This window comes from Macaca fascicularis, chromosome 3 (genome assembly GCF_037993035.2).
Source record: "Macaca fascicularis isolate 582-1 chromosome 3, T2T-MFA8v1.1".
Taxonomy (NCBI): domain Eukaryota; kingdom Metazoa; phylum Chordata; class Mammalia; order Primates; family Cercopithecidae; genus Macaca; species Macaca fascicularis.
The window spans coordinates 72,036,228-72,063,463 of NC_088377.1; the positions used below are offsets into that span (position 1 = coordinate 72,036,228).

At 36.2% G+C, this 27,236-nt stretch overlaps 1 protein-coding gene and 1 long non-coding RNA gene across 2 annotated transcripts in view; both read left to right on the forward strand.

Annotated features, from left to right (window-relative positions):
• LOC102119566 (uncharacterized) overlaps positions 1-5,642 on the forward strand; it is a 45,842-nt gene extending 40,200 nt beyond the window's left edge. The window contains 2 exon segments of the mRNA XM_065541901.2: positions 2-1,698; positions 1,865-5,642. Of these exon segments, the coding sequence (XP_065397973.1) occupies positions 2-1,698; positions 1,865-1,969 (1,802 nt within the window). The 3' untranslated portion in view covers positions 1,970-5,642.
• Positions 5,643-18,041: 12,399 nt separating this feature from the next.
• Positions 18,042-27,236, forward strand: part of LOC135970124 (uncharacterized) — a 71,480-nt gene continuing 62,285 nt past the window's right edge. Inside the window, exon 1 of the long non-coding RNA XR_010585614.1 lies at positions 18,042-18,286. This is a non-coding gene — a long non-coding RNA (uncharacterized lncRNA). The remainder of the gene's footprint in view (positions 18,287-27,236) is intronic.

A 27,236-nucleotide genomic window follows, 5' to 3' on the forward strand; every position in this document is an offset into this window, starting at 1 on the left:
TACCATAAAAAAATTCCTACCGGAGAGAAACCCTACAAATGTGAGGAATGTGGCAAAGCATTTAACTGATCTTCAAACCTTACTGAACATAAGAAAATTCATACTGCAGAGAAATTCTACAAATGTGAAGAATGTGGCAAAGCTTTTAACCAACTCTCAAACCTTACTAGACATAAGCTAATTCATACTGGAGAGAAACCCTACAAATGTGGAGAATATGGCAAAGCCTTTAACCAGTCCTCAGCCCTTAGTGCACATAAGATAATCCACACTGGAGAGAATCCCTACAAATGTAGAGAATCTGGCAAAGTTTTCCACCTATCCTCAAAACTTAGTACATATAAGAAAATTCATACTGGAGAGAAACCCTACAAATGTGAAGAATGTGGCAAAGCCTTTAACTGATCTTCAGCCCTTATTGGACATAAGATAATTCATACTGGAGAGAAACCCTACAAATGTGAAGAATCTGGCAAAGCTTTTAACCTGTCCTCCAACCTTACTGCACATAAAAAAATTCATCTTGGAGAGAAACCCTACAAGTGTGAAGAATGTGGCAAAGCTTTTAACCGATCTTCAACACTTACTACACATAAGATAATTCATACTGAAGAGAAACAGTACAAATGTGATGAATGTGGCAAAGCTTTTACCCGATCCTCAAAACTCATTGAACATAAGAAAATTCATACTGGAGAGAAACCTTACAAGTGTGAAGAATGTGGCAAAACTTCTAATAATTTCTCAACTTTTACTAAACATAAGATGATTCATACTGGAGAGAAGCTATACAAAGGTGATGAATGTGACAAAGCTTTTACCCGATCTTCGACCCTTACTACACATAAGATAATTCATACTGGAGAGAAACCCTACAAATGTGAAGAATGTGGCAAAGCTTTTAATGGATCATCAAACCTTACTGAACATAAAAAAATTCATACTGGAGAAAAATCCTACAAATGTGAAGAATGTGGCAAAGCTTTTAACCGATCTTCAAACCTTACTAAACATAAGAAAATTCATACTGGAGAGAAACCTTACAAATGTGAAGAATGTGGAAAAGCTTTTAACCAGTTCTCAACCCTTAATACACATAAAATAATTCATACTGGAGAGAAACCATATAAATGTGAAGAATGTGGCAAAGCTTTCAACTTATACGTAAACCTTACTACACATAAGAAAGTTCATACTGGAGAGAAATCCTGCAAGTGTGAAGAATGTGGCAAAGCTTTTAACCAAGTGTCAACTCTTACTATAGACAAAAGAATTCATACAGGAGAGAAACCTTACAAATGTGAAGAATGTGGCAAAACTTTCAGTCAATCCTCAAAACTTACTACACATAAGAAAATTCATACAGGAGAGAAACCTTACAAATGTGAAAAATGTGGTAAAGCTTTTAACCAGTCTTCAACCGTTTCTACACATAAAATAATTCACACTGGAGAGAAATGCTACAAATGTGAAGAATGTGGCAAAGTTTTTAACAGATCTTCAAACCTTACAGAACATAAAAAAATTCATACAGGAGAGAAATCCTACAAATGTGAAGAATGTGGCAAGGCCTTTAACCGGTCCTCAACTCTTACTAAGCATAAGGTAATTCATACTGGAGAGAAACCATACAAATGTAAAGAATGTGGTAAAGCTTTTAAACAGTTCTCACACCTTGCTGTACATAAGATAATTCATACTGGAGAGAAACTCTACAAATGTGAAGAACGTGGCAAAGCTTTTAACTTATCCTCAAACCTTACTGCACATAAGAAAAATCATACTGGAGTGAAACCCTACAAATGTGAAGAATGTGGCAAAGCTAACCTATCCTCAACCCTTACTCCACGTAAGACAATTCATACTTGAGAGAAACCCTGCAAATGTGAACAATGTGGCAATGCTTTTAACTAAATCTCAAACTTTACTAAACGTAAGAAAATTAATACTGGAAACTTTACAAACCTAAAAGATGAGACAATGGTTTTGAAAACACCTTCAAACTTTTCTAACCATAAAAGCAATCATACTGGTGAGAAATCCTAAAAATGTGAAGAATGTTACAAAGTCTTTAAATGGTTGTCACACTTGATTATAAGTAAGATAATTTATACTGGAGAAAACTCCCAGAAGTGTGAAGAATGTGGTAAAAATTTTAATTAATTTTCACACCTTGTTGCACAGGAAAGCCCTTCAGAAAAATTGTACCAATATAAATGTGGAAAAGCCATTAATACCTGGTTACATCTTACTCAACATTAGAGAGTTATTGCTTAATAAAAGCATTATAAATGCAGTTAGTGTAAAAAACTCAGAAAACAAAAACTTTCTTTTTTAGATGGAGTCTTGCTCTGTCACCCAGGCTGGAATGCAGTGATGTGATCTTGGCTTACTGCAACCTCTGCCTCCCAGGTTCAAGCAATTCTCCTGCCTTAGCCTCCAGAGTAGCTGAGACTACAGGCGCACACCACCACGTTTGGCTAATTGTTTTTATTTTTAGTAGAGACTGACTGTCACCATGTGGGCCACCCTGGTCTTGAACTCCTGACCTCAAATGATCAACCTGCCTCTGCCTCCCAAATTGCTGGGATTATAGGTGTGAGTTGCTGTGCCTGACAAATATAAGCCTTTAAAGAGATATAAGCAGTTTGAAGACAAACATTAGGAACATAAAGAGGGTTGTAGTGTCTTTACTTGTATCAGATTTTGTTGTACACATTATGTACTAAAGGAAAATCCTGAAGCAGTGATCAAATTTTGATTAACATCAGGGAGTTTATATTGGAGAAAAACTGCAAATGTAATATATTTGGAAAAATATTTTTTCAAGAACTACTGCTTAGAAAACACCAGGGGACTCATACTAAAATATATTTTTGAAGATGCAGTAAGTATAAAAGAAATTTAATGCAAAATTAACTGGGTGTAAATATCAGAGAATTCACAGTAGAAATATCTAAGGCACTGACACTTCAGACATTGCACTTAATCAGTGTGCTGAGTACAGAAAATGCTCCAAAATTAAAGTTGATAGATAAATTATTTGTATATAACTTTAAAAGAGTTAGAAATATTTTTAGTTATAATAACATTTAAAGTATACTTTTTTCTTTGAAAAAATTACAGAATTTTTAAAAAGTGAGTGATGTAATTCAACTCAAATTACTTCATGCTCTTCATTCCTGTTGTATTCACATGTAAAAGCATGTGATCAATTGTTGCTTCATCAAGGACATGAGACATTCTTTTTTGTTAGGTGGGCATTATTTTTGACCTTTCCTATGGAAGAGTAAAGACATTACAATGTAGGATGCATGATAAAAATCTAAGTGGACAGGCGCTTTGTGTTTAATTTATAATATTGATTGATGTATGAGGGAGGTGTTCAGAGGAATATTCTTCTGCATTCTAGTGAAAATATCTTTTGTTTTAGTTAAAATTAAATTAAAATTAGTAGTATATCATTTTACTAATTGTATTTCTTTTTTTTTTTTTTTTTTTTGAGACGGAGTCTTGCTCTGTCGCCCAGGCTGGAGTGCAGTGGCACAATCTCGGCTCACTGCAAGCTCCGCCTCCCAGGTTCACGCCATTCTCCTGCCTCAGCCTCCCGAGTAGCTGGAACTACAGGCGCCCGCCACTGCGCCCGGCTAATTTTTTTCTATTTTTAGTAGAGACGGGTTTTCACCATGGTCTCGATCTCCTGACCTTGTGATCCGCCTGCCTCGGCCTCCCAAAGTGCTGGGATTACAGGCGTGAGCCACCGCGCCCGGCTTACTAATTGTATTTCTATGTAATAAAATGCAGCACATTTTAAAAAATTTTAGATTATTGTGAAGTTAATTTTTTAATTAAACTTTTTTTTAACGTGTTAAGACCATTATGCATTCAATGAAGTGTTATTACGCCACTAACTTTAACCTATCCCACCTTACTCAAGGGTGTAGGTAAAAGATAGTGACATTGTACTGTTTAATAACATAGTGGACTAACATCTCTAATAATTCCTCTTGCCAGTGACTTTAAACTAAAGAACTTAATTAAAGAACATTGTTCCTATAGGTTAAATTTTTATTCTTTTTTCTTATTTAAACATATTTTTCTTAAATTTTATGGGTACACAGTGTGTGTATATATTTATGCCATATATGGCATATTTTGATACAGGCATATAAATATATATTAATCACATTAGGGCAAATGAAGTACCCATCAACTCCAGCGTTTATCATTTGTATTACAAACCAATTCTATACTTCTAGTTACTTTAAAATGTACAAGTAAATTGCTATTGACTATAGGGTCATTTTCATGGGCATAATAAAAATTATATACAAGTATAAATAAAATCCCGAGTCTTAAAATTCTGAGTTCTGCCTAAACATTTTAAAAATTTTGTTAGGTATTTTTCTTTGAACGTGTCTCTCTGCCTGCAAACATAACAGAATTTTAGTATTGGTTTACATAGAGTTAACTATACACATATATTACCCTAAAATTAAACCTTAGGTGCCAGAAAATTATGGAGTGTTTTTGTGTGAGTGTGAGTTTGTACCTATTTTCAAAAGAAAAGAGCAATATTGGAACAAAACAAATATTTTAATAAAGTCATTTACTAGACCACTGAAAACTTCAAAAATGCTGAAAGTAAATATATACTCTGCTTTGTATTGAATTCATTACTTTCAAATCTTCTGACTTATGATTCAGAATCTCTCCATGCAAATGTTGTTTTTACTTGCCTCTTAGTCATGCTAGACCTATAATTTTCTTGTTTCTTACCATTTTTTTCTTTTATAGTTTATGAGGTATTTATTATATGAGCTGTTCATGGATTGTAAGAATGATTTTTATAAAATTTAGTACTGCACACAACATAATTTTAGATGTATTTCCAAAATTGTTTATTAATTATATTGTATTTAGTTAGAACATTCCATTTGTTCTTTTAAATGGAGAATCCTATATAAGCCTATATTTCTTATTCTTTTCTCTTGTTATAATTGACGTAAGTTTATTTATTTATTGAGCCAATTTGTTCAGGTAAGAACTAGGAATACTTCATAAGTTATGAGGATGTTTTTATATATAAATGTGGCAAACAAATATGACAGTGGTTGCTGTGTAACAGATGCTCCATAATAGGCTGTAAACATTCCTGCTGGAGTTAGTTTGTAACTTCAAGTCAGAGATGGAAAATACCAATAGTGAAGAAATAATATTGATTCTTCATGTGCAGATAACCTTTTTTTTCCATGTTGCAAAGCTAAATCTTGCTGAATTTAAAAAGAAATTTTGGTTCTTTTATTTCCTAATTACCTTTACTTTCGTTTGTCTTATTATGTGACTTCTGTGTATTCATCACAGCCCTTCTTCTTTTTCTATGTGATGGCTCCACTTTTCTCACTGTTGTCTTCATGCCATGTCATTTTATATGGTACTTTGTAGGTTTTGATGAGAAAGTTGATATTTTTAATGCACTCAAAAATCGCTTTTCACTGGAGAGTGCTTATCAATATAACTTTCTGATCAGTTAATTAAGATAAAAGGCATTCACTGTCCACAGGTGAGAGGATTAAATCAGTTAGCATTGTTTTTTTCTTTTCTGTTTGTAAAAGGAAAAACTTACTAAATTTTTAAACAGGGTTTCACTCTTGTTGCCCAGGCTGTAGTGCAAATATGTTGTGACAAATATAAAATGCTAGAAAATACATCTTAGAAATTAATTTATAAGAGAGCTAATGGTAAGTGAAGAATTTAAAATTTAATTTTCTATGATATAGCACAACATACATTTCCATGCAGAATCTTTTATTTTTAAATGTGAAATTTAAAGGTTGCAAAATAATAAAATGACCTCTGTGGATTTGATATTTGGAATAATATTTCTTTTTTATATTGATATTACAATTTTGAGGAATTTTTCACTCATTTTTTTTTAGTGGGTGAAGGTGAGTGTACAGTTTTTGTTCTTTGTCACCTAACTATAGTCAGCTTCTTGGTCATTTTCTCTAGAAAACTTTTGAAGATTATGGCAGCTTTTGGATTAAACATTTTCTGTTATATTTATGCAAATTTGTTTTTTGTGTTCACAAGGTGGCCAGTCATGAGACCATAAGCAACACCTGCCCTTTTAGTGTCTTTCATGCTATTACCATCTGTAATAAATAAATGTGTACTTATTCTGCACAACGTGATATTTGCAAGTATATGTTGTCAAATGCTTAATTCTAGGTAATTAAGGCTTTACCTAACATCACTAACATTTTTATGGTCAGAGTATGTGACATTGTCAGCGTTTTTCAAAAACACAACTACATTGTTATGATCTGTAGTCACTATCTTGTACAAAAAGATCTCTTAAACTTATTCTTCCTATTCAACTATAATTATGTATTCTTTGACCAACATCTTTCAAAACCCCCCTTTTTTCTAAATACCTTGATGTCTGGTGGTCACCACTTTACTCTCTACTTTAATGGGATTAAGCTTTTAAGACTCCCTGTGTAAGTAAAATCATGAAAAATAATCTTTGTGCCTGGCTCATTTAGACAAATATAATGTCTTCCAGGTTAATTCATGTGATTGAAAATAATAGAAATTTCTTTTTTAAAGAAATAGTATTCCATTGTGTATATATACCACATTGTCTTTATTTACTCATAAATGTTGAACTGTGGTTCTGTATTTTGGTAATTGTGAAGAGTGTTGCAAACAACGTAGAAGCAAATATGTTTCTTCATTCTGATTTCACTTGTTTCAGATATATATCAGTAAAATTGCTGTATTATATTGTGGTTTAATTTTAAATTCTTTGACAAATTTTCATTTTTCATTTTTTTTTTTTTTTTTTTTTTTTTTTGAGACGGAGTCTCACGCTGTTGCCCAGGCTGAAGTGCAGTGGCGCGATCTCGGCTCACTGCAAGCTCCGCCTCCCGGGTTCCCGCCATTCTCCTGCCTCAGCCTCCTGAGTAGCTGGGACTACAGGCGCCCGCCACCGCGCCCGGCTAATTTTTTGTATTTTTAGTAGAGACGGGGTTTCACTGTGGTCTCGATCTCCTGACCTTGTGATCCGCCCGCCTCGGCCTCCCAAAGTGCTGGGATTACAGGCTTGAGCCACCGCGCCCGGCCTAAATTTTCATTTTTCATAATGACTCTCCTCATTCACATTCAAACCAACAGTGTGCAAGCATTCCCTTTTCTTCATACTTTGACTAACCCTTTCTTTTCTTTTTAATAAGAGTAATTCTAACAGGAGTGAGTTGATAATCTCCTAGTTTTTCTTTTTGCTTTCCTGATAATAGTTGATATTGAGCATTTTTTATATATCTTGACCATTTGTCTTTTCTTGAAAAATATTTATTTAAGCCTTTTGCTCATTTTGATAGTTATTTGTCTTTTGTCGTATAGTCATTTAAGTGTTTTATATGTTTTTGTTATTAACCGCTTGTCCTACGTATGATTTGCAAGTATTTTCTCCCATTTTTTCAGTTGTCTCATTTTGTTGATTTTGTCAGATTCCATGAAGCAGCTTTTTAATTTCAAGTAATCTAACTTATCTATTTTTCTTTTGATTTTGTTGGATTTTGAGGTTAAATAATAAAAGTCATGGCCTAAATCAATGTTATGGGCTTTCACTCTTTATTTTCTTTAGTAATTTCTGAGTTTTAAGCCTTATATTTAAATATCTAATTTTAGTTGATTTTTATATTTGGTGTGAGAAGAGGGTCTCATTTTGTTTCTCTGCATGTGGATATAAAGTTTTCTCAACCTCATTTGTTGAAGATGCTGTCCTTTTTTTGAAGAAATTGTAAAATAAGTTAGCTTAAATATGTGGATATATTTCTGATCTCTTTTCTGCTCCATTGACCTATGTGTCTGTTTTTATTCAAGTACCATACTGTTTTGGTTATTATAATTAGTAGGATATTTCAAAGTCAGGTATAGTGATACCTTCAGCCTATTTTTATTTTTTTTTTTATTTTCTGCTTGGTTGCTTTAGTTATTCAGGGTCTTTTGTGGTACCATATAAATTTTAGATTGATTGATTGATTGATTGAGACAGAGTTTAACTCTTGTTGCCCAGGCTAGAGTGCAATGTCATGATCTTGGCTCACCACAACCTCTGCCTACCTGATTCAAGCAATTCTCCTGCCTCAGCCTCCTGAGTAGCCGGGATTACAGGCATGCGCCACCATGCCTGGCTAATTTTGTATTTTTACTAGAGACGGGGTTTCTCTATGTTGGTCAGGCTGGTCTCGAACTCCCAACCTCAGGTGATCCACCCACCTCAGTCTCCCAAAGTGCTGGAATTATAGGCTTGAGCCACCATGCCCTGCCAAATTTTAGATTTTTAAAAAAATTTCTATTAAGTGTGTAATTGGTATTTTGATAGAGTTTGCATTATATCTATAGATCATTTTGTGTAATACAGATATTTAGCAGTATTAATAAGGCCAATTCATGAATAAGTACTACTTTTCCATTTATTTATTATTTAATTTTTACTTGTATGTTCTTTAGGTTATAATGTATGGTGTTTTAACATTTTGATTAAATTTATTTCAAAGTATAGTTACTACAGTTATTGTAGATGGGATTGTTTTTTAATTTCATTTTGAGATAATTTTTAATGTGCAAAGATGATACTATTTAATGTTGATTTTTAATTCTACAAGTTTAACAAATTTGTTTATTAGTTCTGGTGGTTCTTAGTGAAGTGTTAGTCTTTTCTATACTTTATGTTATGTGCAAAGAGGGATAGTTTAACTTTTTGGTGTTTTCAGTCTGGATTCCTTTTATTTTATTCTCTAATTTCTCTGTCTTGAATATTTAGTACTACATTCAGCAAATCTGAAGGAAGTGGGCATCCTTGTCTTGTTCTAGCTCTTAGAGTAAAAACTTACAACCCTTTCCTGTTTAGTATGTTGTTAGCTCTGAATTTTTTGGTTATACATGGCATTTATTGGCTTGAGATGCATTTGTCCTGTACCTATTTTTTTTCAGAGATTTATCATGAGGAAATGTTGAATTTTTTGAAACTTTTATTCTGTATTTATTTAAATGTTAGAGTTGTGAAATCACAACTAATCCCATATAAATACAGAACATCCTCAGATACTACTATAAATATCTCTATGCATGCAAACTAGAAAATTAAAAAAAAATAGATAAACTGTATACACACAATCTCCCAAGACTGAACCAGGAAGAAAGAGAAGTCTTGAACAGAGGAAAAATTTATGACAAAATTAAATTTATAATTAAAAAAACAACCCTACATAGTATAAAAAGCCCTGGATCAGATGAATTCATAGCCAAATTCTACCACATATACAAAGTTGAGCTTGTACTAATCCTTCCTAAGTCGTTATATGAAATCAGTATTATCTGGATACCAAAATTTAGTTAAGATGGCAAAAAAATCTATAGTTCAATATACCTGATGAACATTGAAACAAAAATCTTTCATGCAATACTAACAAGCTGAGTTCACAAACAAATCAAAAAGTTATTTTGCCATAATCATGTGAGTTTTATTTCATGAAAGCAAGGGTGTTTATCATATGCAAGTCAATAAGTGTGACTCACCATATAAAGACAATTAAAAGGATTAAACCATATAATTATTACAATGGATGTGGAAAAATCATTAAGAGAAATTTAATGTTCATTCATAAAAATATTCTCAACATACAAGGCATTGAAAAAACATACCTCACAATAATAAGAGTCATCTATGACAAATCCTCAGCCAACATTATACTGAACAGGCAAAAGCTTGATGCATTCTACGAATAAAAATAACTACGTCCACTCTAAATATTCCCATTTAATATAGTTCTGAAAGTCCTAGCCCAGAGCAATCCAACAAGATAAAGAAAAAAGAAAAAGGCATCCAAATAAGAAAAGAGGAAGTCAAATTATCTTCACTGATGATATAATTCTCTACTTGAAAAACGTTAAAGATTTCTCCCAAAGACTCCCAAGCCTGAAAAATGACTTCAGAAAAGTGTCAGGATACAAAATAAATGTACACAGATGAATGGCATTTCTGTATACCCTGAATAACATTCAACACTTGAATAACATTTAAGCAGAGAACAAAATCAAGAACACAGCTCTATTTAAAATAGCCACAAATAAAAAATAATATACCTAGGAATGGATTGAGTCAAGGAGGTACAATATCTGTAGAAGGAGAACTACAAAACACTGCTGAAAGATATCAGGGACAACACATGAAAATGGAAAACATTTCATGCTCATAGATTTGAAGAATCAATATAATAAAAATGTCCATGATGCCTAAAGCAACTTGTAAATTAAATGCTCTTTGTGTCAAACTATCAATGCAGTTTTTTGTAGAATTAAAAAATGGTTTTAAATTCATATTGAAGAATAAAAGAGCCCAAATAGCCCAGGCATCTTTAAACAAAATGAATAAACCTGGAAGCCTCACATTACCTGACTTCAAACTGTACTACAAGCTACAGTAACCAATATAGCATGGTTCTGCTACACAAATAAACATGTAGACCAATGGAACAGAAGAGAGAGACTTGAAATAAAGTTACACTCCTACAACCAACTTATTTTTGACAAAGTCAACAAAAATAAAGGGGAAATAACTTTCCATCTAATAAATGGTACTGATAAATAGTGGACTATATGGTTAGTCATCTGCAGAAGAAAAAAACTGAACCGCTACCTCTCACCATGTGAAAAATGTAATGCAAGATAGATTAAAAACGGAATGTGAAGCTTCAAGCTATGAAAATCCTAGATGAACACCTAGAAAGTACTCTTGTAGATAGTGGCCTCTGAAAAGAATTTGAGACTAACACCTTAAAAGTAAATGCAACAAAAATAAAAATTGACACCTAATTAAACTAGACCTCCTGCACAGCAAAAGAAATTTGGCAAAGTAAATGGACAACCTACAGCATGGAAAAAAATATTTGCAAACTGCATACAACAAAAAATTAATATATTAAATCTTTAAGAAATGTAATAGGATAAAAGCACAGAATATATCAATAGATATTTCTCAAAGGAAGACATAGAAGCTGCCAAGAAACATGCAAAAAATTGCCCAGTATCCCAAGCCATTAAAGAGATTAAATCAAAATGACAATGTGATGCCATCTCACACCAGTTACAATGTTATTAAACAGTAAAAAAAAAAAAAAAAAAAGTAAATAACATGTGGAGAAGAGGGAATGTTTACACACTCGTTGTGAGAATGCAAATTAATTCAGCCTTTTGTTGATTAATTCAGCCTTTTGTTGAAGCCTCTCCTTCAATAAAAGATGCCATGAATTTCAAGTTACTATGCTGACACATATATTGTCTCTAGAAGCGTTCCGGTTTGTTTGCAATCAAGGTGCAGCGTTTCTGGCTTCCCTTGTGCTGCTTTGTTTGTGTGAAATAGGAAGACAGGAAATAAAACCAAGCAAACCATGACATTTCTATTTTCTATAGCCACAATATCTGAATTCTAGTGTTATGTCGACTAGAAATAATGTATTTCAAAACTGAGAAAAAGAAATTGATACTTTATCTTTTTAATTGTTTTTATAGATTATAAAAATTTATAGTTTCTGAATTATATAAGTTAAACAACCTGAACATGCAGATACCTAAAAGCTTTACCTAGATAACATTATTAATATTTTAATAGGTTATGATTGTGAGTCACAGTTGCCCCATTGAGTTTACTGGAAAGCAGTTATTTATCTTCTAAGAGTATATAGAGAATAGGCTTTCATAATCCTAAACAAAGAGATCTTTTTAAATTAGCACTATATTTAGATTTGAATAAAATTCATATTCATAGGTTTATAGTAACAGAAATTTTAATATATTTTCTAATAGAAAAAAGTCAATAGAAATAAGTTATTCAAATGAGTTTTTTAAAACTTCACGGGTTCATTAAATAACATTTAAAATTACATTGTAAGTGACTGATTAGTAATTCCAATCTATTTCATTTTAGTCACTGAGAAAACAATATCCTTAAATTATTCAATCAGAAAAAGTATTCTTATATTAGTGTTTCTGAAACTTTCAGAAACTGTAGACCACTCAATGGATGTGGAGGCATGTGCAGACCACAGATTTTCTTTTTTTTCTTTTTTTTTTTAATTACACTTTAATTTCTAGGGTACATGTGCACAACGTGCAGGTTTGTTACATATGTATGCATGTGCCATGTTGGTGTGCCGCACCCACTAACTCGTCATTTACATTAGTTATATATCCCAATGCTATCCCTCCCCCCTCCCCCAACCCACGACAGGCCCTGCTGTGTGATGTTCCCCTTCCTGTGTCCAAGTGTTCTATTGTTCAATTCCCACCTATGAGTGAGAACATGCAGTGTTTGTTTTTTTTGTCCCTGCAATAGTTTGCTGAGAATGATGGTTTCCAGCTTCATCCATGTCCCTGCAAAGGACATGAACTCATCCTACTTTATGGCTGCATAGTATTCCATGGTGTATATATGCCACATTTTCTTAATCCAGTCTATCATTGATGGACATTTGGGTTGGTTCCAAGTCTTTGCTATTGTGAATAGTGCTGTAGTAATCATACATGTGCATGTGTCTTTATAGCAGCATGATTTATAATACTTTGGATATATACCCAGTAGTGGGATGGCTGGGTCAAATGGTATTTCTAGTTCTAGATCCTTGAGGAATTGCCACACTGTCTTCCACAATGGTTGAACTAGTTTACAGTCCCACCAACAGTGTAAAAGTGTTCCTATTTATCTACATCCTCTCCAACACTCCTTGTTTCCTGATTTTTTAATGATTGCCATTCTAACTGATGTGAGATGGTGTCTCATTGTGGTTTTGATTTGCATTTTTCTGATGACGAGTGATGATGAGCATTTTTTCATGTGTCTTTTGGCTGCATTAATGTCTTCTTTTGAGAAGTGTCTGTTCACATCCTTCACCCACTTGTTGATGGGTTGGTTTTTTCTTGTAAATTTGTTTGAGTTCCATGAAGATTCTGGATATTAGCCCTTTGTCAGATGAGTAGATTGCAAAAATTTTCTCCCATTCTGTAGGTTGTCTGTTCACTCTGATGGTAGTTTCTTTTGCTGTGCAGAAGCTCTTTAGTTTAATTAGATCCCATTTGTCAATTTTGGCTTTTGTTGCCATTGCTTTTGGTGTTTTAGACATGAAGTCCTTGCCCATGTCTATGTCCTGAATGATATTGCCTAGGTTTTCTTCTAGGGTTTTTATGGTTTTAGGTCTAACATTTAAGTCTCTCATCCATCTTGAATTAATTTTTGTATAAGGTGTAAGGAAGGGATCCAGCCTCAGCTTTCTACATATGGCTAGCCAGTTCTCCCAGCAGCATTTATTAAATAGGGAATCCTTTCCCCATTTCTTGTTTTTGTCAGGTTTGTCAAAGATCAGATGGTTGTAGATGTGTAGTATTAATTCTGAGGGCTCTATTCTGTTCCATTGGTCTGTATCTCTGTTTTGGTACCAGTACCATGCTGTTTTGGTTGCTGTACCCTTGTAGTATAGTTTGAAGTCAGGTAGTGTGATGCCTCCAGCTTTGTTCTTTTTGCTTAGGATTGTCTTGGCAATGTGGGCTCTTTTTTGGTTCCATATGAACTTTAAAGTAGTTTTTTCCAATTCTGTGAAGAAAGTCATTGGTAGCTTGATGGGGATGACACTGAATCTCTAAATTACCTTGGGTAGTATGGCCATTTTCAAGATGTTGATTCTTCCTATCGATGAGCATGGAATGTTCTTCCATTTGTTTGTGTCCTCTTTTATTTCAGTGAGCAGTGGTTTGTAGTTCTCTTGAAGAGGTCCTTTACATCTCTTGTAAGTTGGATTCCTAGGTATTTTATTCTCTTTGAAGCAATTATGAAAGGGAGTTCACTCATGATTTGACTCTCTGTTTGTCTGTTATTAGTGTATAGGAATGCTTGTGATTTTTGTGCATTGATTTTGTATCCTGAGACTTTGCTGAAGTTGCTTATCAGCTTAAGGAGATTTTGGGCTGAGACAATGGGGTTTTCTAAATATACAATAATGTCATCTGCAAACAGGGACCATTTGACTTCCTCTTTTCCTAACTGAATACCTTTTATTTCTTTCTCCTGCCTGATTTCCCTGGCCAGAACTTCCAGCACTATGTTGAATAGGAGTGGTGAGAGAGGGCCTCCCTGTCTTGTGCCAGTTTTCGAAGGGAATGCTTCCAGTTTTCGCCCATTCAATATGATATTGGCTGTGGGTTTGTCATAAATAGCTCTTATTATTTTGAGATATGTTCCATCAGTACCCAATTTCTGGAGGGCTGTTGAATTTTGTCAAAGACCTTTTCTGCATCTATTGAGATAATCATGTGGTTTTGTCTTTGGTTCTGTTTATATGCTTGATTACATTTATTGATTTGCACATGTTGAACCAGCTTTGCATCCCAGGGATGAATCTCACACGATCGTGGTGGATAAGCTTTTTGATGTGCTGCTGGATTCAGTTTGCCAGTATTTTATTGAAGATTTTTGCATCAATGTTCATCAGGAATCTTGGTCTAAAATTCTCTTTTTTTGTTGTGTCTCTGCCAGGCTTTGGTATCAGGACAATGCTGGCCTCATAACATGAGTTAGGGAGGATTCCCTCTTTTTCTATTGATTGGAATAGTTTCAGAAGGAATAATACCAGCTCCTTCTTGTACCTCTGGTAGAATTCGGCTGTGAATCCATCTGGTCCTGGACTTCTTTTTGGTTGGTAGGCTATTAATTATTGCCTCGATTTCATAGCCTGTTATTGGTCTATTCAGGGATTCAACTTTTTCCTGGTTTAGTCTTGGGAAAGTGTGAGGGTCCAGGAAATTATCTATTTCTTCTAGGTTTTCTAGTTTATTTGCATAGAGGTGTTTATAGTATTCTCTGATGGTAGTTTGTATTTCTGTGGGGTCAGTGGTGATATCCCCTTTATCATGTTTTATTGCATCTACTTGATTCTTCTCTCTTTTCTTCTTTATTAGTCTTGCTAGCGGTCTATCAATTTTGTTGATCTCTTCAAAAACCAGCTCCTGGATTCATTGATTTTTTGGAGGGTTTTTTGTGTCTCTATCTCCTTCAGTTCTGCTCTGATCTTAGTTATTTCTTGCCTTCTGCTAGCTTTTGAATGTGTTTGCTCTTGCTTCTCTAGTTCTTTTAATTGTGATGTTAGGGTGTCAATTTTAGATCTTTCCAGCTTTCTCTTGTGGGCATTCAGTGCTATGAATTTTCCTCTATACACTGCTTTAAATGTGTCCCAGAGATTCTGGTATGTTTTATCTTTGTTCTCATTGGTTTCAAAGAACATCTTTATTTCTGCCTTTATTTCGTTATGTACCCAGTAGTCTTTCAGGAGCAGGTTGTTCAGTTTCCATGTAGTTGAGAGGTTTTGATTGAGTTTCTTAATCCTGAGTTCTAGTTTGAATGCACTGTGGTCTGAGAGACAGTTTTTTATAATTTGTGTTCTTTTACATTTGCTGAGGAGTGCTTTACTTCCACCTATGTGGTCAATTTTGGAATAAGTTTGATGTGGTACTGAGAAAAATGTATATTCTGTTGATTTGGAGTGGAGAGTTCTGTAGATGTCTATTAGGTCTGCTTGGTGCAGAGCTGAGTTAAATTCCTGGATAACCTTGTTAACTTTCTGTCTCGTTGATCTGTCTAACGTTGACAGTGGGGTGTTAAAGTCTCCCATTATTATTGTGTGGGAGTCTAAGTCTCTTTGTAGGTCTCTAAGGACTTGCTTTATGAATCTGGGTGATCCTGTATTGGGTGTATATATATTTAGGATAGTTAGCTCTTCTTGTTGAATTGATCCCTTTACCATTAAGTAATGGCCTTCTTTGTCTCTTTTGATCTTTGTTGATTTAAAGTCTGTTTTATCAGAGAGTAGGATTGCACCCCCCTACCTTTTTTTTTTTTTTTTTTTTTTTCCATTTGCTTGGTAGATCATCCTCTATCCTTTTATTTTGAGCCTATGTTGGTCTCTGCACATGAGATGGGTCTCCTGAATACAGCACACTGATGGGTCTTGATTCTTTATTCAATTTGCCAGTATGTGTCTTTCAATTGGAGCATTTAGCCCATTTACATTTAAGGTTAATATTATTGTGTGAATTTGATCCTGTCATTTGATGTTAGCTGTTTATTTTGCTCGTTAGTTGATGCAGTTTCTTCCTAGCATCGATGGTCTTTACAGTTTGGCATGTTTTTGCAGTGACTAGTACCGGTTATTCCTTTCCATGTTTAGTGCTTCCTTCAGGAGCTCTTGTAAGGCAGGCCTGGTGGTGACAAAGTCTCTCAGCATTTTCTTGTCTGTAAAGGATTTTATTTCTCCTTCATTTATGAAGCTTAGTTTGGCTGGATATGAAATTGTGGGTTGAAAATTATTTTCTTTAAGAATGTTGAATATTGGCCCACACTCTCTTCTGGCTTGTAGAGTTTCTGCTGAGAAATCTGCTGTTAGTCTGATGGGCTTCCCTTTGTGGGTAACCCGACCTTTCTCTGTGGCTGCTCTTAACATTTTTTCCTTCATTTCAACTTTGGTGAATCTGACAATTATGTATCTGGGAGTTGCTCTTCTCGAGGAGTATCTTTGTGACGTTCTCTGTCTTTCCTGAATTTGAATGTTGGCCTGCCTTACTAGGTTTGGGAAGTTCTCCTGGATAATATCCCAAAGAGTGTTTTCCAACTTGGTTTCATTCTCCCCATCTCTTTCAGGTACACCAATCAGATGTAGATTTGGTCTTTTCACATAGTCCCCTATTTCTTGGAGGCTTTGTTAATTTCTTTTTACTCTCTTCTATAAACTTCTCTTCTCGCTTCATTTCATTCATTTGATCTTCAATCACTGATTCCCTTTCCTCCAGTTGATCTCATCAGCTACTGAAGCTTGTGCATTCATCACATAATTCTCATGCCATGGTTTTGAGCTCCATCAGGTCATTTAAGGACTTCTCTACACTGGTTATTCTAGTTAGCCATTCATCTAATCTTTTTTCCAGGTTTTTGGCTTCTTTGTGATGAGTTCCAACTTCCTCCTTTAGCTTGGAGAAGTTTGATCATCTGAAGCCTTCTTCTCTCAACTTTTCAAAGTCATTCTCCATCCAGCTTTGTTCCATTGCTGGCGAGGAGCTGCGTCCCTTTGGAGGGGGAGAGGTGCTCTGATTTTTAGAATTTCCAGCTTTTCTGCTCTGTTTTTTCCCCATCTTTGTGGTTTTATCTACCTTTGGTCTTTGATGATGGTGATGTACAGATGGGGTTTTGGTGTGGATGTCCTTTCTGCTTGTTAGTTTTCCTTCTAACAGTCAGGACCCTCAGCTGTAGGTCTTGGAGTTTGCTGGAGGTCCACTCCAGACCCTGTTTGCCTGGGTTTCAGCAGTGGAGGCTGCAGAACAGCGAATATTGCTGAACAGCAAATGTTGCTGCCTGATCGTTCCTCTGGAAGGAAGCTTCATCTCAGAGGGGTACCAGTCCATGTGAGGTGTCAGTCTACCCCTACTGGGGGGTGCCTTCCAGTTAGGCTACTCAGGGGTCAGGGACCCACTTGAGGAGGCAGTCTGTCCATTCTCAGATCTCAAACTCTGTGCTGGGAGAACCACTACTCTCTTCAAAGCTGTCAGACAGGGACATTTAAGCCTGCAGAGGTTTCTGCTGCCTTTTGTTCAGCTATGCCCTGCCCCCAGAGGTTTAGTCTAGAGAGGCTGGCAGGCCTCCTAGAGCTGCAGTGGGCTCCACCCAGTTCGAGCTTCCTGGACACTTTGTTTACCTACTCAAGCCTCAGCAATGGTGGGCGCCCCTCCCCCAGCCTCGCTGCCACCTTGCAGTTCAATCTCAGACTGCTGTACTAGCAATGAGTGAGGTTCCATGTCTGTGGGACTCTCCAAGCCAGGTGCAGGATATAATCTCCTGGTGTGCTGTTTGCTAAGACCTTTAGAAAAGTGCAGTATTAGTGTGGGAGTGACCCAATTTTCCAGGTGCCATCTGTCACAGCTTCCCTTGGCTAAGAAAAGGAATTCCCTGACCTCCTGTGCTTCTCGCAGGAGGCGATGCCTTGTCCTGCTTTGGCTCATACTCGGTGGGCTGCACCCACTGTCCTGCACCCACAGTCCAACAAGCACCAGTGAGATGAACCCAGTACCTCAATTGGAAATGCAGAAATCACCTGTCTCCTGTGTCACTCATGCTGGGAGCTGTAGACTGGAGCTGTTCTGATTTGGCCATCTTCAAACTGCTTCCAGACCACAAATTTTCTAGGTATGAATAGACTCATCTTAGCTTTAATATAAAAATTAAATATGTTTCAAAAATAATTTAGTGACTTTTTAAAGTAATGAGAGACTTATTATTGGTAGAACCTATTTGCCAAATTATTTGTGTTAGGCTTAGTAATAAGCGCTTTGAACCAAAAATCAAGTTCTACCTAGTATCTCAGGGTAAAAAGAAAGTGGTTTTTATCTTATTTATTTTTACCAAATAAAATATTTTTATTTTAAAACTGTTATTTTAGATTTAGAGGGTGTACACCTAGCCTTTCTAGACTTCCTTAGTAATTGGTAAATTTCTCTTTTTATTTTGTCATTATCACTTTTTCTGCACTCTCAGGCTGGAGTGCAATGGCGCAAACATTGCTCATTGCAGCCTGGAACTCCTGAGCTTAACATATTCTCCCTCCTCAACCTCCTGAATAGCTGAGACCACAGGCAGAAACCTGTGTGCCCAGCCCATTATTATTACTTTTAATGTCTGCTAGTTCCTGTGGTGCACAGAGATTCAAAGGTCACATTCTTCCAGGGTTTGGGCATAATATGAGCACTGGGAATTAAATAGGTAGGTCCCACAGGGAAAGCAGTTCCCAGGAGAATAGAATCTAGGTTGGGTGTGACCATTCTCCTTCTCAGCTTGGCTGTTTCTTGTTGTTTGAAGAGACGGAGTAATACTGGGAGGCAAAAAAGTACCTTGGGCTTGGGGTCAGAGGGTGTGATTTGAGGTCTGGAGTTGATCTCTTAAAGGCTATGTGAAGTTGGCACTGTCTCCAACCTCTGTCCTTCCTTTGCAAAATGAGAAAAATAAGGCTGGATGAACTCAGGGTTCCCTTTCAGTCTTTTTTTTTTTTTAATTTTTTATTTCCACAAATTTTTTGGAACAGGTGGCATTTGGTTACATGAGTAAATTCCTTTGTGGTGATTTCTGAGGTTTTGGTGTACCCATCACCTGAGTAGTATACACTGAACCCAATTTGTAGTCTTTTACCTGATGCGTTTACATCCTTATAGCTTAGCTCCCACTTATGAGTGAGAACATATGATGTTTGGTTTTCCATTTCTTGAGTAGTATTCGAATATTCACAGTTTCTTTATCCACTTTATCCACTTGCTGATTGATGGGCATTTGAGTTGTTTCCACATTTTTGCAGTTCCAAATTATGCTGCTATAAACATGCGTGTGCAAGTATTTTTTTTTTAAATAATAACTTCTTTTCCTCTGGGTAGATACCCAATAGTAGGATTACTAGATCAAATGGTATTTCTCCCTTTAGTTCTTTAAGAAATCTCCACACTGTTTTCCATAGTGACTGTACTAGTTTACATTCCCACTAGCAGTGTAGAAGTGTTTCCTTTTCACTCCATCCACACCAACGTTTATTATTATTTTTTTATTATGGCCCTTCTTACAGGAGCAAGGTGGTATCACATTATGGTTTTGATTTGCATTTCCCTGACCGTTTGTGATGTTGAGCATTTTTTCATGTTTCCTGGCCATTTTTATATCTTCTTTTGAGAATTGTCTATTTATATCCTTAGCCCACTTTTTGATGAGATTTTTTTTTTTTTTTTTTTTCTGGCTGATTTGTTTCAGTTTGTTGTAGATTCTGGACAGTAGTCCTGTGTCAGATATATAAATTGTGAAGATTTTCTCCCACTCTGTGGGTTGCTTTTTACTTTGCTCACTGTTCCTTTTGCCATGCAAAAGCTCTTTAGGTTAATTAAGTCCCAGCTATTTATCTTTGTTTTCATTGCATTTGCTTTGGAGTTATTGGTCATGAAATCCTTGACTAAGCCAATGCCTAGAAGGGTGTTCTGATGTTATCTTCTAGAATTTTTATAGTTTCAGGTCTTAAATTTAAGTCCTTGATCCATCTTGAGTTGATTTTTGTATAACGTGAAAGATGAGAATCAAGTTTCATTCTTCTACATGTGGCTTGCCAATTATCCCAGCACCATTTGTTGAATAGGGTGTCCTTTTCCCACTTTATGTTTTTGTTTGTTTTGTCAAAGATCAGTTGGGTGTAAGTATTTGTGTTTATTTCTGCGTTCTCCATTCTATTCTGTTGTTCTGTGTCTCTATTTTTATACCAGTACTGTGCTGTTTTGTTGAGTGTGGCATTATTGTATAGTTTGAAGTTGGGTAATATGATGCCTTTTGATTTGTTTCTTTTGCTTAGTCTTGCTTTGGCTATGCAAGCTCTTTTTTGGTTCCATATGAATTTTAGGATTTTTTTTTTTTGTAGTTCTGTGAAGAATAGTGTCAGTACTCTGATGGGAATTGCATTGAATTTGTAGATTGCTTTTGGCAGTATGGTCATTTTTAGAATATTGATTCTACCCATCCATGAGCATGGGATGTGTTTTTATTTGTGTCGTCTATAATTTCTTTCAGCAGTGTTTTGTAGTTTTTCTTGTAGAGGTCTTTCACTTCCTTGGTTAGGTATATTCCTAAGTATTTTATTTTTTGTGCAGCTACTGAAGAAGGGGTTGAGTTCTTAATTTGATTCTCAGCTTGGACACTTTTGGTATATAGCAGAGCTACTAATATGTGCACATTGATTTTATATTCTGAAACTTTGCTAATTTATTTATTGGTTCTAGGAGATTTTTGAAGGAGACTTTAGTGTTTTCTGGGTATACAATTATATCATAAGGAAACAATTAGTTTCAGCTCCTCTTTACTGATTTGGATGCCCTCTATTTCTTTCTCTTGTCTGATTGCTCTGGTTAGGATGCCCAGTACTATGTTGAATAGAAGTGGTGAGAGTGAGCATGTTTGTCTTGTTCCAGTTCCCAGAGGAAATGCTTTCAACTTTTCCCCATTTAGTATTATGTTGGCAGTAGGTTTGTCATAGATGGCTTTTATTATATTAAGATATGTCCTTGGTATGCCAATTTTGCTGATGGTTTTAATCATAAAGGGATGCTGGATTTTGTCAAATGCTTTTTCTCCATCTATTGAAATAATTACGTAATTTTTTTGAAAAATTCTGTTTATGTGGTGTATCACATTTATTGACTTGGGTATGTTAAACTATCCCTGAATCATTGGCTATAAAACCCACTTGATTATGGTGGATTATCTTTTTAATATGTTGTTGGATTCAGTTAGCTAGTATTTTGTTAAGGATTTTTGTGTCTATAGGCTGGGCCCTGTGGTTCATGCCTGTAATCTCAGCACTTAGGGGAACTGCAGTGGGACAATCACTTGAGGTCAGGAGCTCAAGACCAGCATGGCCTACATGGCGAAACCATGTGTCTTTTAAAAATATATGCATATTCTGCAGTTGTTGGGTAGAATGTTCTGTAAATATCTGTTAAGTCCATTTGTTCTAGGGTATAGCTAAAGTCCATTGTTTCTTTGTTGACTTTCTGTCTTGTTGACCTGTCTAGTGCTGTCAGTGGAGTATTGAAGTTTTCCACTATCATTGTGTTACTGTCTGCCTTATTTTTTATGTCCAGTAGTCATTGTTTTAGAAATTTGAGAGCTCCAGTGTTGGGTGCATACATATTTAGGATTGTGGTATTTTCCTGTTGGAAAAAGTCTTGCATCATGATAAAATGTCCCTCTTTTTTTTTTTTAACTGGTATTTCTTTAAAGTTCCATCTGATATAAGAATAGCTACTCCTACTTGCTTTGGTGTCCATTTGCATGGAATATCCTTTTCCTCCCCAATACCTTACATTTATGTGAGTCCTTGTATGTTAGGTCAGTCTCTTGTAGGCAACAGATAACTAGTTGGTGAATTCTTATCCATTCTGCAATTCTGTATCTTTTAAGTCGGGCATTTAGGCCATTTACATTTGACGTTAGTATTGAGATGTGAGGTACTATTCCTTTTATTGTGTGATTTGTTGTCTATATACCTTTTTTATTTGTATTTTGGTTTTATAGCTCCTGGGAGATTTATGTTTTAAAGAGGTTCTGTTTTGATGTGTTTCCAGAATTTGTTTCAAAATTTAGAGGTCTTTTAACAGTTCTTGTAGTGCTGGCTTGGTAGTGGTGACTACTCTTGGTATTTGTTTTTCTGAAAAAGACAGTATATTTCCTTCATTTATGAAGCTTAGTTTCACTGGATTCAAAATTTGTGGCTAATTATTGTTTTATTTAAGGAGGTTGAAGATAGGGCCCCAATTCTTTTTAGCTTGTAGGGTTTCTGCTGAGAAATTGGCATTAATCTGATAAGTTTTTCTTTATAAGTTACCGGGTGCTTTTGCCTCACAGCTGTTAAGATTCTTTCCTTCATCTTGAGTTTAGATAACCTGAGGACAATGTGCCTAGGTGATGATCTTTTTTAGATGAATTTCCCATATGTTCTTTGAGCTTCTTGTATTTGGATGTCTAGGTCTTTAGCAAGACCAGGAAAGTTTTCCTCAATTATTCCTCCAAATATGTTTTACAAACTTTTAGATATCTCTTCTTTCTCAGGAATACCAATTATTCTTAGGTTTGGTCACTTATGTCCCAACCTCCTTGGAAGTTTTTTTTCTTTCTTTCTTATTCTTTTTTCTTTGTCATTGTTGGATTGGGTTAATCCAAAAACATTTTCTTTGAGCTCAGAAGTTCATTATTCTGCTTGCTTGATTCTATTGCTGAGACTTTGCAGAATATTTTGCATTTCTCTGAGTTCCTTATTTCTTGAAGTTGTGATTGCTTTTTATTCATGCTATCTATTTGACTGAAGATTTCTTCCCTCATTTTTGTATGTTTTTTGATTTCCTTAAATTGGACTTCATTTTCTCTGGTGCCTCCTTGATTCATTTAATAACTGAACTTCTGAATTCTTTCTGAGATAAATCAGAGATTTCTTCTTGGTTTGAATCCACTGCTGGTAAGCTAGCATAATTTTGGGGGGATATTAGAGAACCTTGTTTTGTCATATTACCAGAATTGTTTTTCTGGTTCCTTCTCATTTGGGTAGGCTATGTCAAAGGGAAGTTCTAGGGCTGAAGGCTTGTGTTCAGATTATTTTGTCCCATGGGGTATTCCCTTGATGTAGTACTCTCCCCCCTTTCCTAGGGGTGTGGCTTCCTGAGAGCTGAGCTGTAGTTATTGTTATTTCTCTTCTGGATCTAGCCCCCAAGCAAGTCTACCAGGCTCTGGGCTGGTAGTGGGGGTTGTCTGCACAGAGTCCTGTGATGTGAATTGTGTTCAGGTCTCTCAGATATAGATATTAGCACCTGCTTCAGTGGAGGTGGCAGGTAGTGAAATGGACTTCTTGAGGGTCCTTAGGTTTGGTTGTTTAGTGCACTATTTTTGTGCTGGTTGGCCACCTGCCAGAAGGTGGCGCTTTCAAGGGAGCATCGGCTGTGGTAGTATAGGGAGGATCAGGTGGTGAGTGGGGCCCTAAGGCTCCCAAGAGTATAAGCTATCTGTCTTCAGCTACCAGAATAGGTAGGGAGGGACCATCAGGTTGAGGATGGTTAGGCATATCTGAGCTTAGACTCTATTTGGGCGGGGCTTGCTGCAGCTGCTGCAGGAAATGGTGGCGTGGTTCCCAGGTCAATGTAGTCATTTTCCCAGGAGGATTGTGGCTGCCTCGGCTGTCATGAATGTTGTCAGGGATGTGGGGGAAAGCCAACAGTTACAGGTCCCACCCAGTTCCCACACAACCTGAAAGACCAGACTCACTCCCACCATGCTCCCCACCAAGAGCACCAAGTTTTCTTTTAGGCAGTGGGTGAGCAGGGCTGAGAACTTTCCCCAGGCTACCAGCCTCCTAGCTGCAGAAGCGAGCAGGCCTTTTGTGCCTCACTGACTTTGCAGTCTGCACACCTGATTCATGCCCGCTCACAAATTCTGGCCAGGTGAATTCATGTTTGGTTAGAATTGTTACAAAGTTCAGCTGGAAGTTTCCTTCTCGCTGTGGTCTTTTCCCACTTCCCTTGACAGACTTCTCCAAGGACCCCTTTGAAACAAGTCTTAAAAGCTTTCCTGAATACCCAGAGAGCCCACAGGGCTTTTTCTGCTTCCTCTACCTCTGTATTTAGCTCATCTCTCTAAATTGACTCAGCTCGAAGTAAGGTCAGGTCCTTATCCCATGATCTAGACTTTCAGGTTCCCAAGTGAGGGTGTGTGTATGAGAGCAGATGATTCCTTTTTCCCACTTTTACATCTTGGGCACTCATAGTATTTGGGCTGTCTCTGAGATCCTGCAGGAGAAATTTGCTTCCTTCAGAAAGTCTGTGGATTCTCTCAGCTTCCCTGGTTTACTCCTGCAGTAGTTCTGAAGCAAAAGCTCATGATGTGAGTTTCCACACACTGCTCTGAGTGGGAGCTGCAATCTATTTCAATCTATTTCTGCCTCCTGTCTGCTATTTTTGTCAAAAAACCGATTTTAAAATTCATCTTTATTTCTGCTAAATTAGAAAATTCAAAGCCAAAATGTTAGATCAGGAATAACAATTGGGTGAGAGGGTTTTGGACATAATGGTTAAGATTGAAAATTAGAATCAGGTGGTTTCTGATTGCATTCCAGTTCTGCCATTTATGGGCTGTATACAGTTCCTTGACCTCTCTGTGCTTAACTCTTCATCCGTACGGTGAGGATTATACTGCCTAAATCGTAGGGTTTTGGTAAAATTAAAGCAATTAGTACAAATAAAGGTGCCCAAAGTTTGTCCAGCACATAACAAGTGTACAGGAAATTTATTAGCACTTATTTGTTGATTCTGTAAGATCATGATCAATATTAAGCCTGAAAACAAGGTGGCCACATCAGTGATTTGTAACTAATGTTTATTCTAGTCAGTCCGGGGCTGTAATAGTAGTCAAATGTTTATGATATTATCCTTTTTTTAAAAAGTATTAATATTTTTATTGGCAAATAAGAGTTGTGTACACTATGAGGTACAACGTGATGTTTGAATATATGTACATAATATGAAATGATTATGGATTATGTTGAGTTAAATAACACATCAACTCACCTATCACTTTTTGTGTGAGACACTTGAAATTTACTCTTAGTTATTTTAAAATATACAGTACATTATTGTTTACTGTAGTCACCCTGCTTTGCAATAGATATCAAAATGTATTTACCCTGTCTATTTGGAACTTTGCATTCTTTGATCAACAACTCTGTTTTCTTCCCACTACACCCAGCCTCTGGTAAAGATTATTCCACTTTCTACTTTCTGAATTAAACTTTATTCTTACAGTATTTATTTTTCTGTGCCAGGGTTATTCCATCTAGCGTAATGTCTTCTAAATTCATCTATATTGTTTCAAATGATAAAGGCTGAACAATATTCCATTGTGTATCTATCCAATATTTTTTTAATTAATTTAAAAAGCCGGGCACAGTGACTCATGCCTGTAATCCCAGCACTTTGGGAGGCTGAGACGGGTGCATCACCTGAGGTCAGGAGTTCAAGATCAGCATGGCCAACATGGTGAAACCCCATCTCTACTAAAAATAACAAAAATTAGCTGGGTGAGGTGGCGAGTGCCCGTGATCCCAGCAACTTGGGAGGCTGAGGCAGGGGAATCACTTGAACCCAGGAGGCGGAGGTTGCAGTGAGCCAAGATGGCACCATTGCACTCCAGCCTGGGCAACAAGAATGAAACCCCATCTCAAAAAAAAAAAAAATTAAATATATTTATTTATTGAAAAGCTGATGTTATGGAAGGATATTTCTGTGTTAAAGAACATACTGTAATTCAGCATACACATATTAATAATAGCTAATTTGTACTGAGCACTAACCATAATACTATTTATGTGTTAATAAATGTAATTCTCACAGTAACTCAATAACATAGGTATTACACTTATCCTCATTTTGCGGAGAAAGAACCAGAGCCATGGGTAGAAATGAATATTGGGTAGAAATGAATATTAAAACTCAGGCAACTGTGTCTCCAGAGATAACACTCCTGAGTGCAACAATGAAAACCCTCTTTAACCAGAAAAGAAACAATCAACACTCACTTTTAATAAAAATTAACAAAAATTGAATAGATACATTTTCATTGTTCTGTGTGTCTGCGAATGTATCAAATGGTACATAAGAAATAAGCCAGAAAAATATGTTAGTTAATATTTTGATGAATAAAATTGGAAAGTAGTTAATTATTATTTGCAGATGATATCTTTGTTTGCTAACAAAAGCAACTAAAAGATGATTTTAAAAGTTGGCCGGGCGCAGTGGCTCAAGCCTGTAATCCCAGCACTTTGGGAGGCCGAGACGGGCGGATCATGAGGTCAGGAGATCGAGACCATCCTGGCTGACACGGTGAAACCCCGTCTCTACTAAAAAATACAAAAAACTAGCCGGGCGAGGTGGCGGGCGCCTGTAGTCCCAGATACTCGGGAGGCTGAGGCAGGAGAATGGCGTGAACCCGGGATGTGGAGCTTGCAGTGAGCCGAGATCTGGCCACTGCACTCCAGCCTGGGCGGCAGAGCGAGACTCCGTCTCAAAAAAAAAAAAAAAAAAAAAAAAAAAAAAAAAAAAAAAGTCTATTCAGGTGGGTAGGCAAAATTTAAAGATATTCTCCAGTATTGCCAGTCTGTTGCACACCTGCTGTGGAATCCTTTTTCCTTGATTGTAAAATAATGTGTGACTGTGGTGGAAAATCATTCATAAAATTAGGTTATTAGTGTGTTGCCTTTGTGTTCATCAAAAGGGAGATTATCCTGATTGGGCTAAACTGAATCAGAGCTGCTTTTAAGAGAAAGGGACGCATGAAAAAAAAAATCCCAGGTGGGCTGGAAGTAAGTGACTTCTACATGGGCCATGCTGTAAGCTGCTTACGGAGGCCACATGGCAGGAAATATGTTTGTATATTGTCATCATTTTTGCCTCCCACATGTTGCTTCCAGTAGGGAGGACAGAAGAGAATTTCCCATTGCAGAGGAAAAAAAGGGGGGTCTTAGTCATGCAATAAATAATCACCTTATCTGAGATAGCTTAAGATTAACAGAGGAGACCAC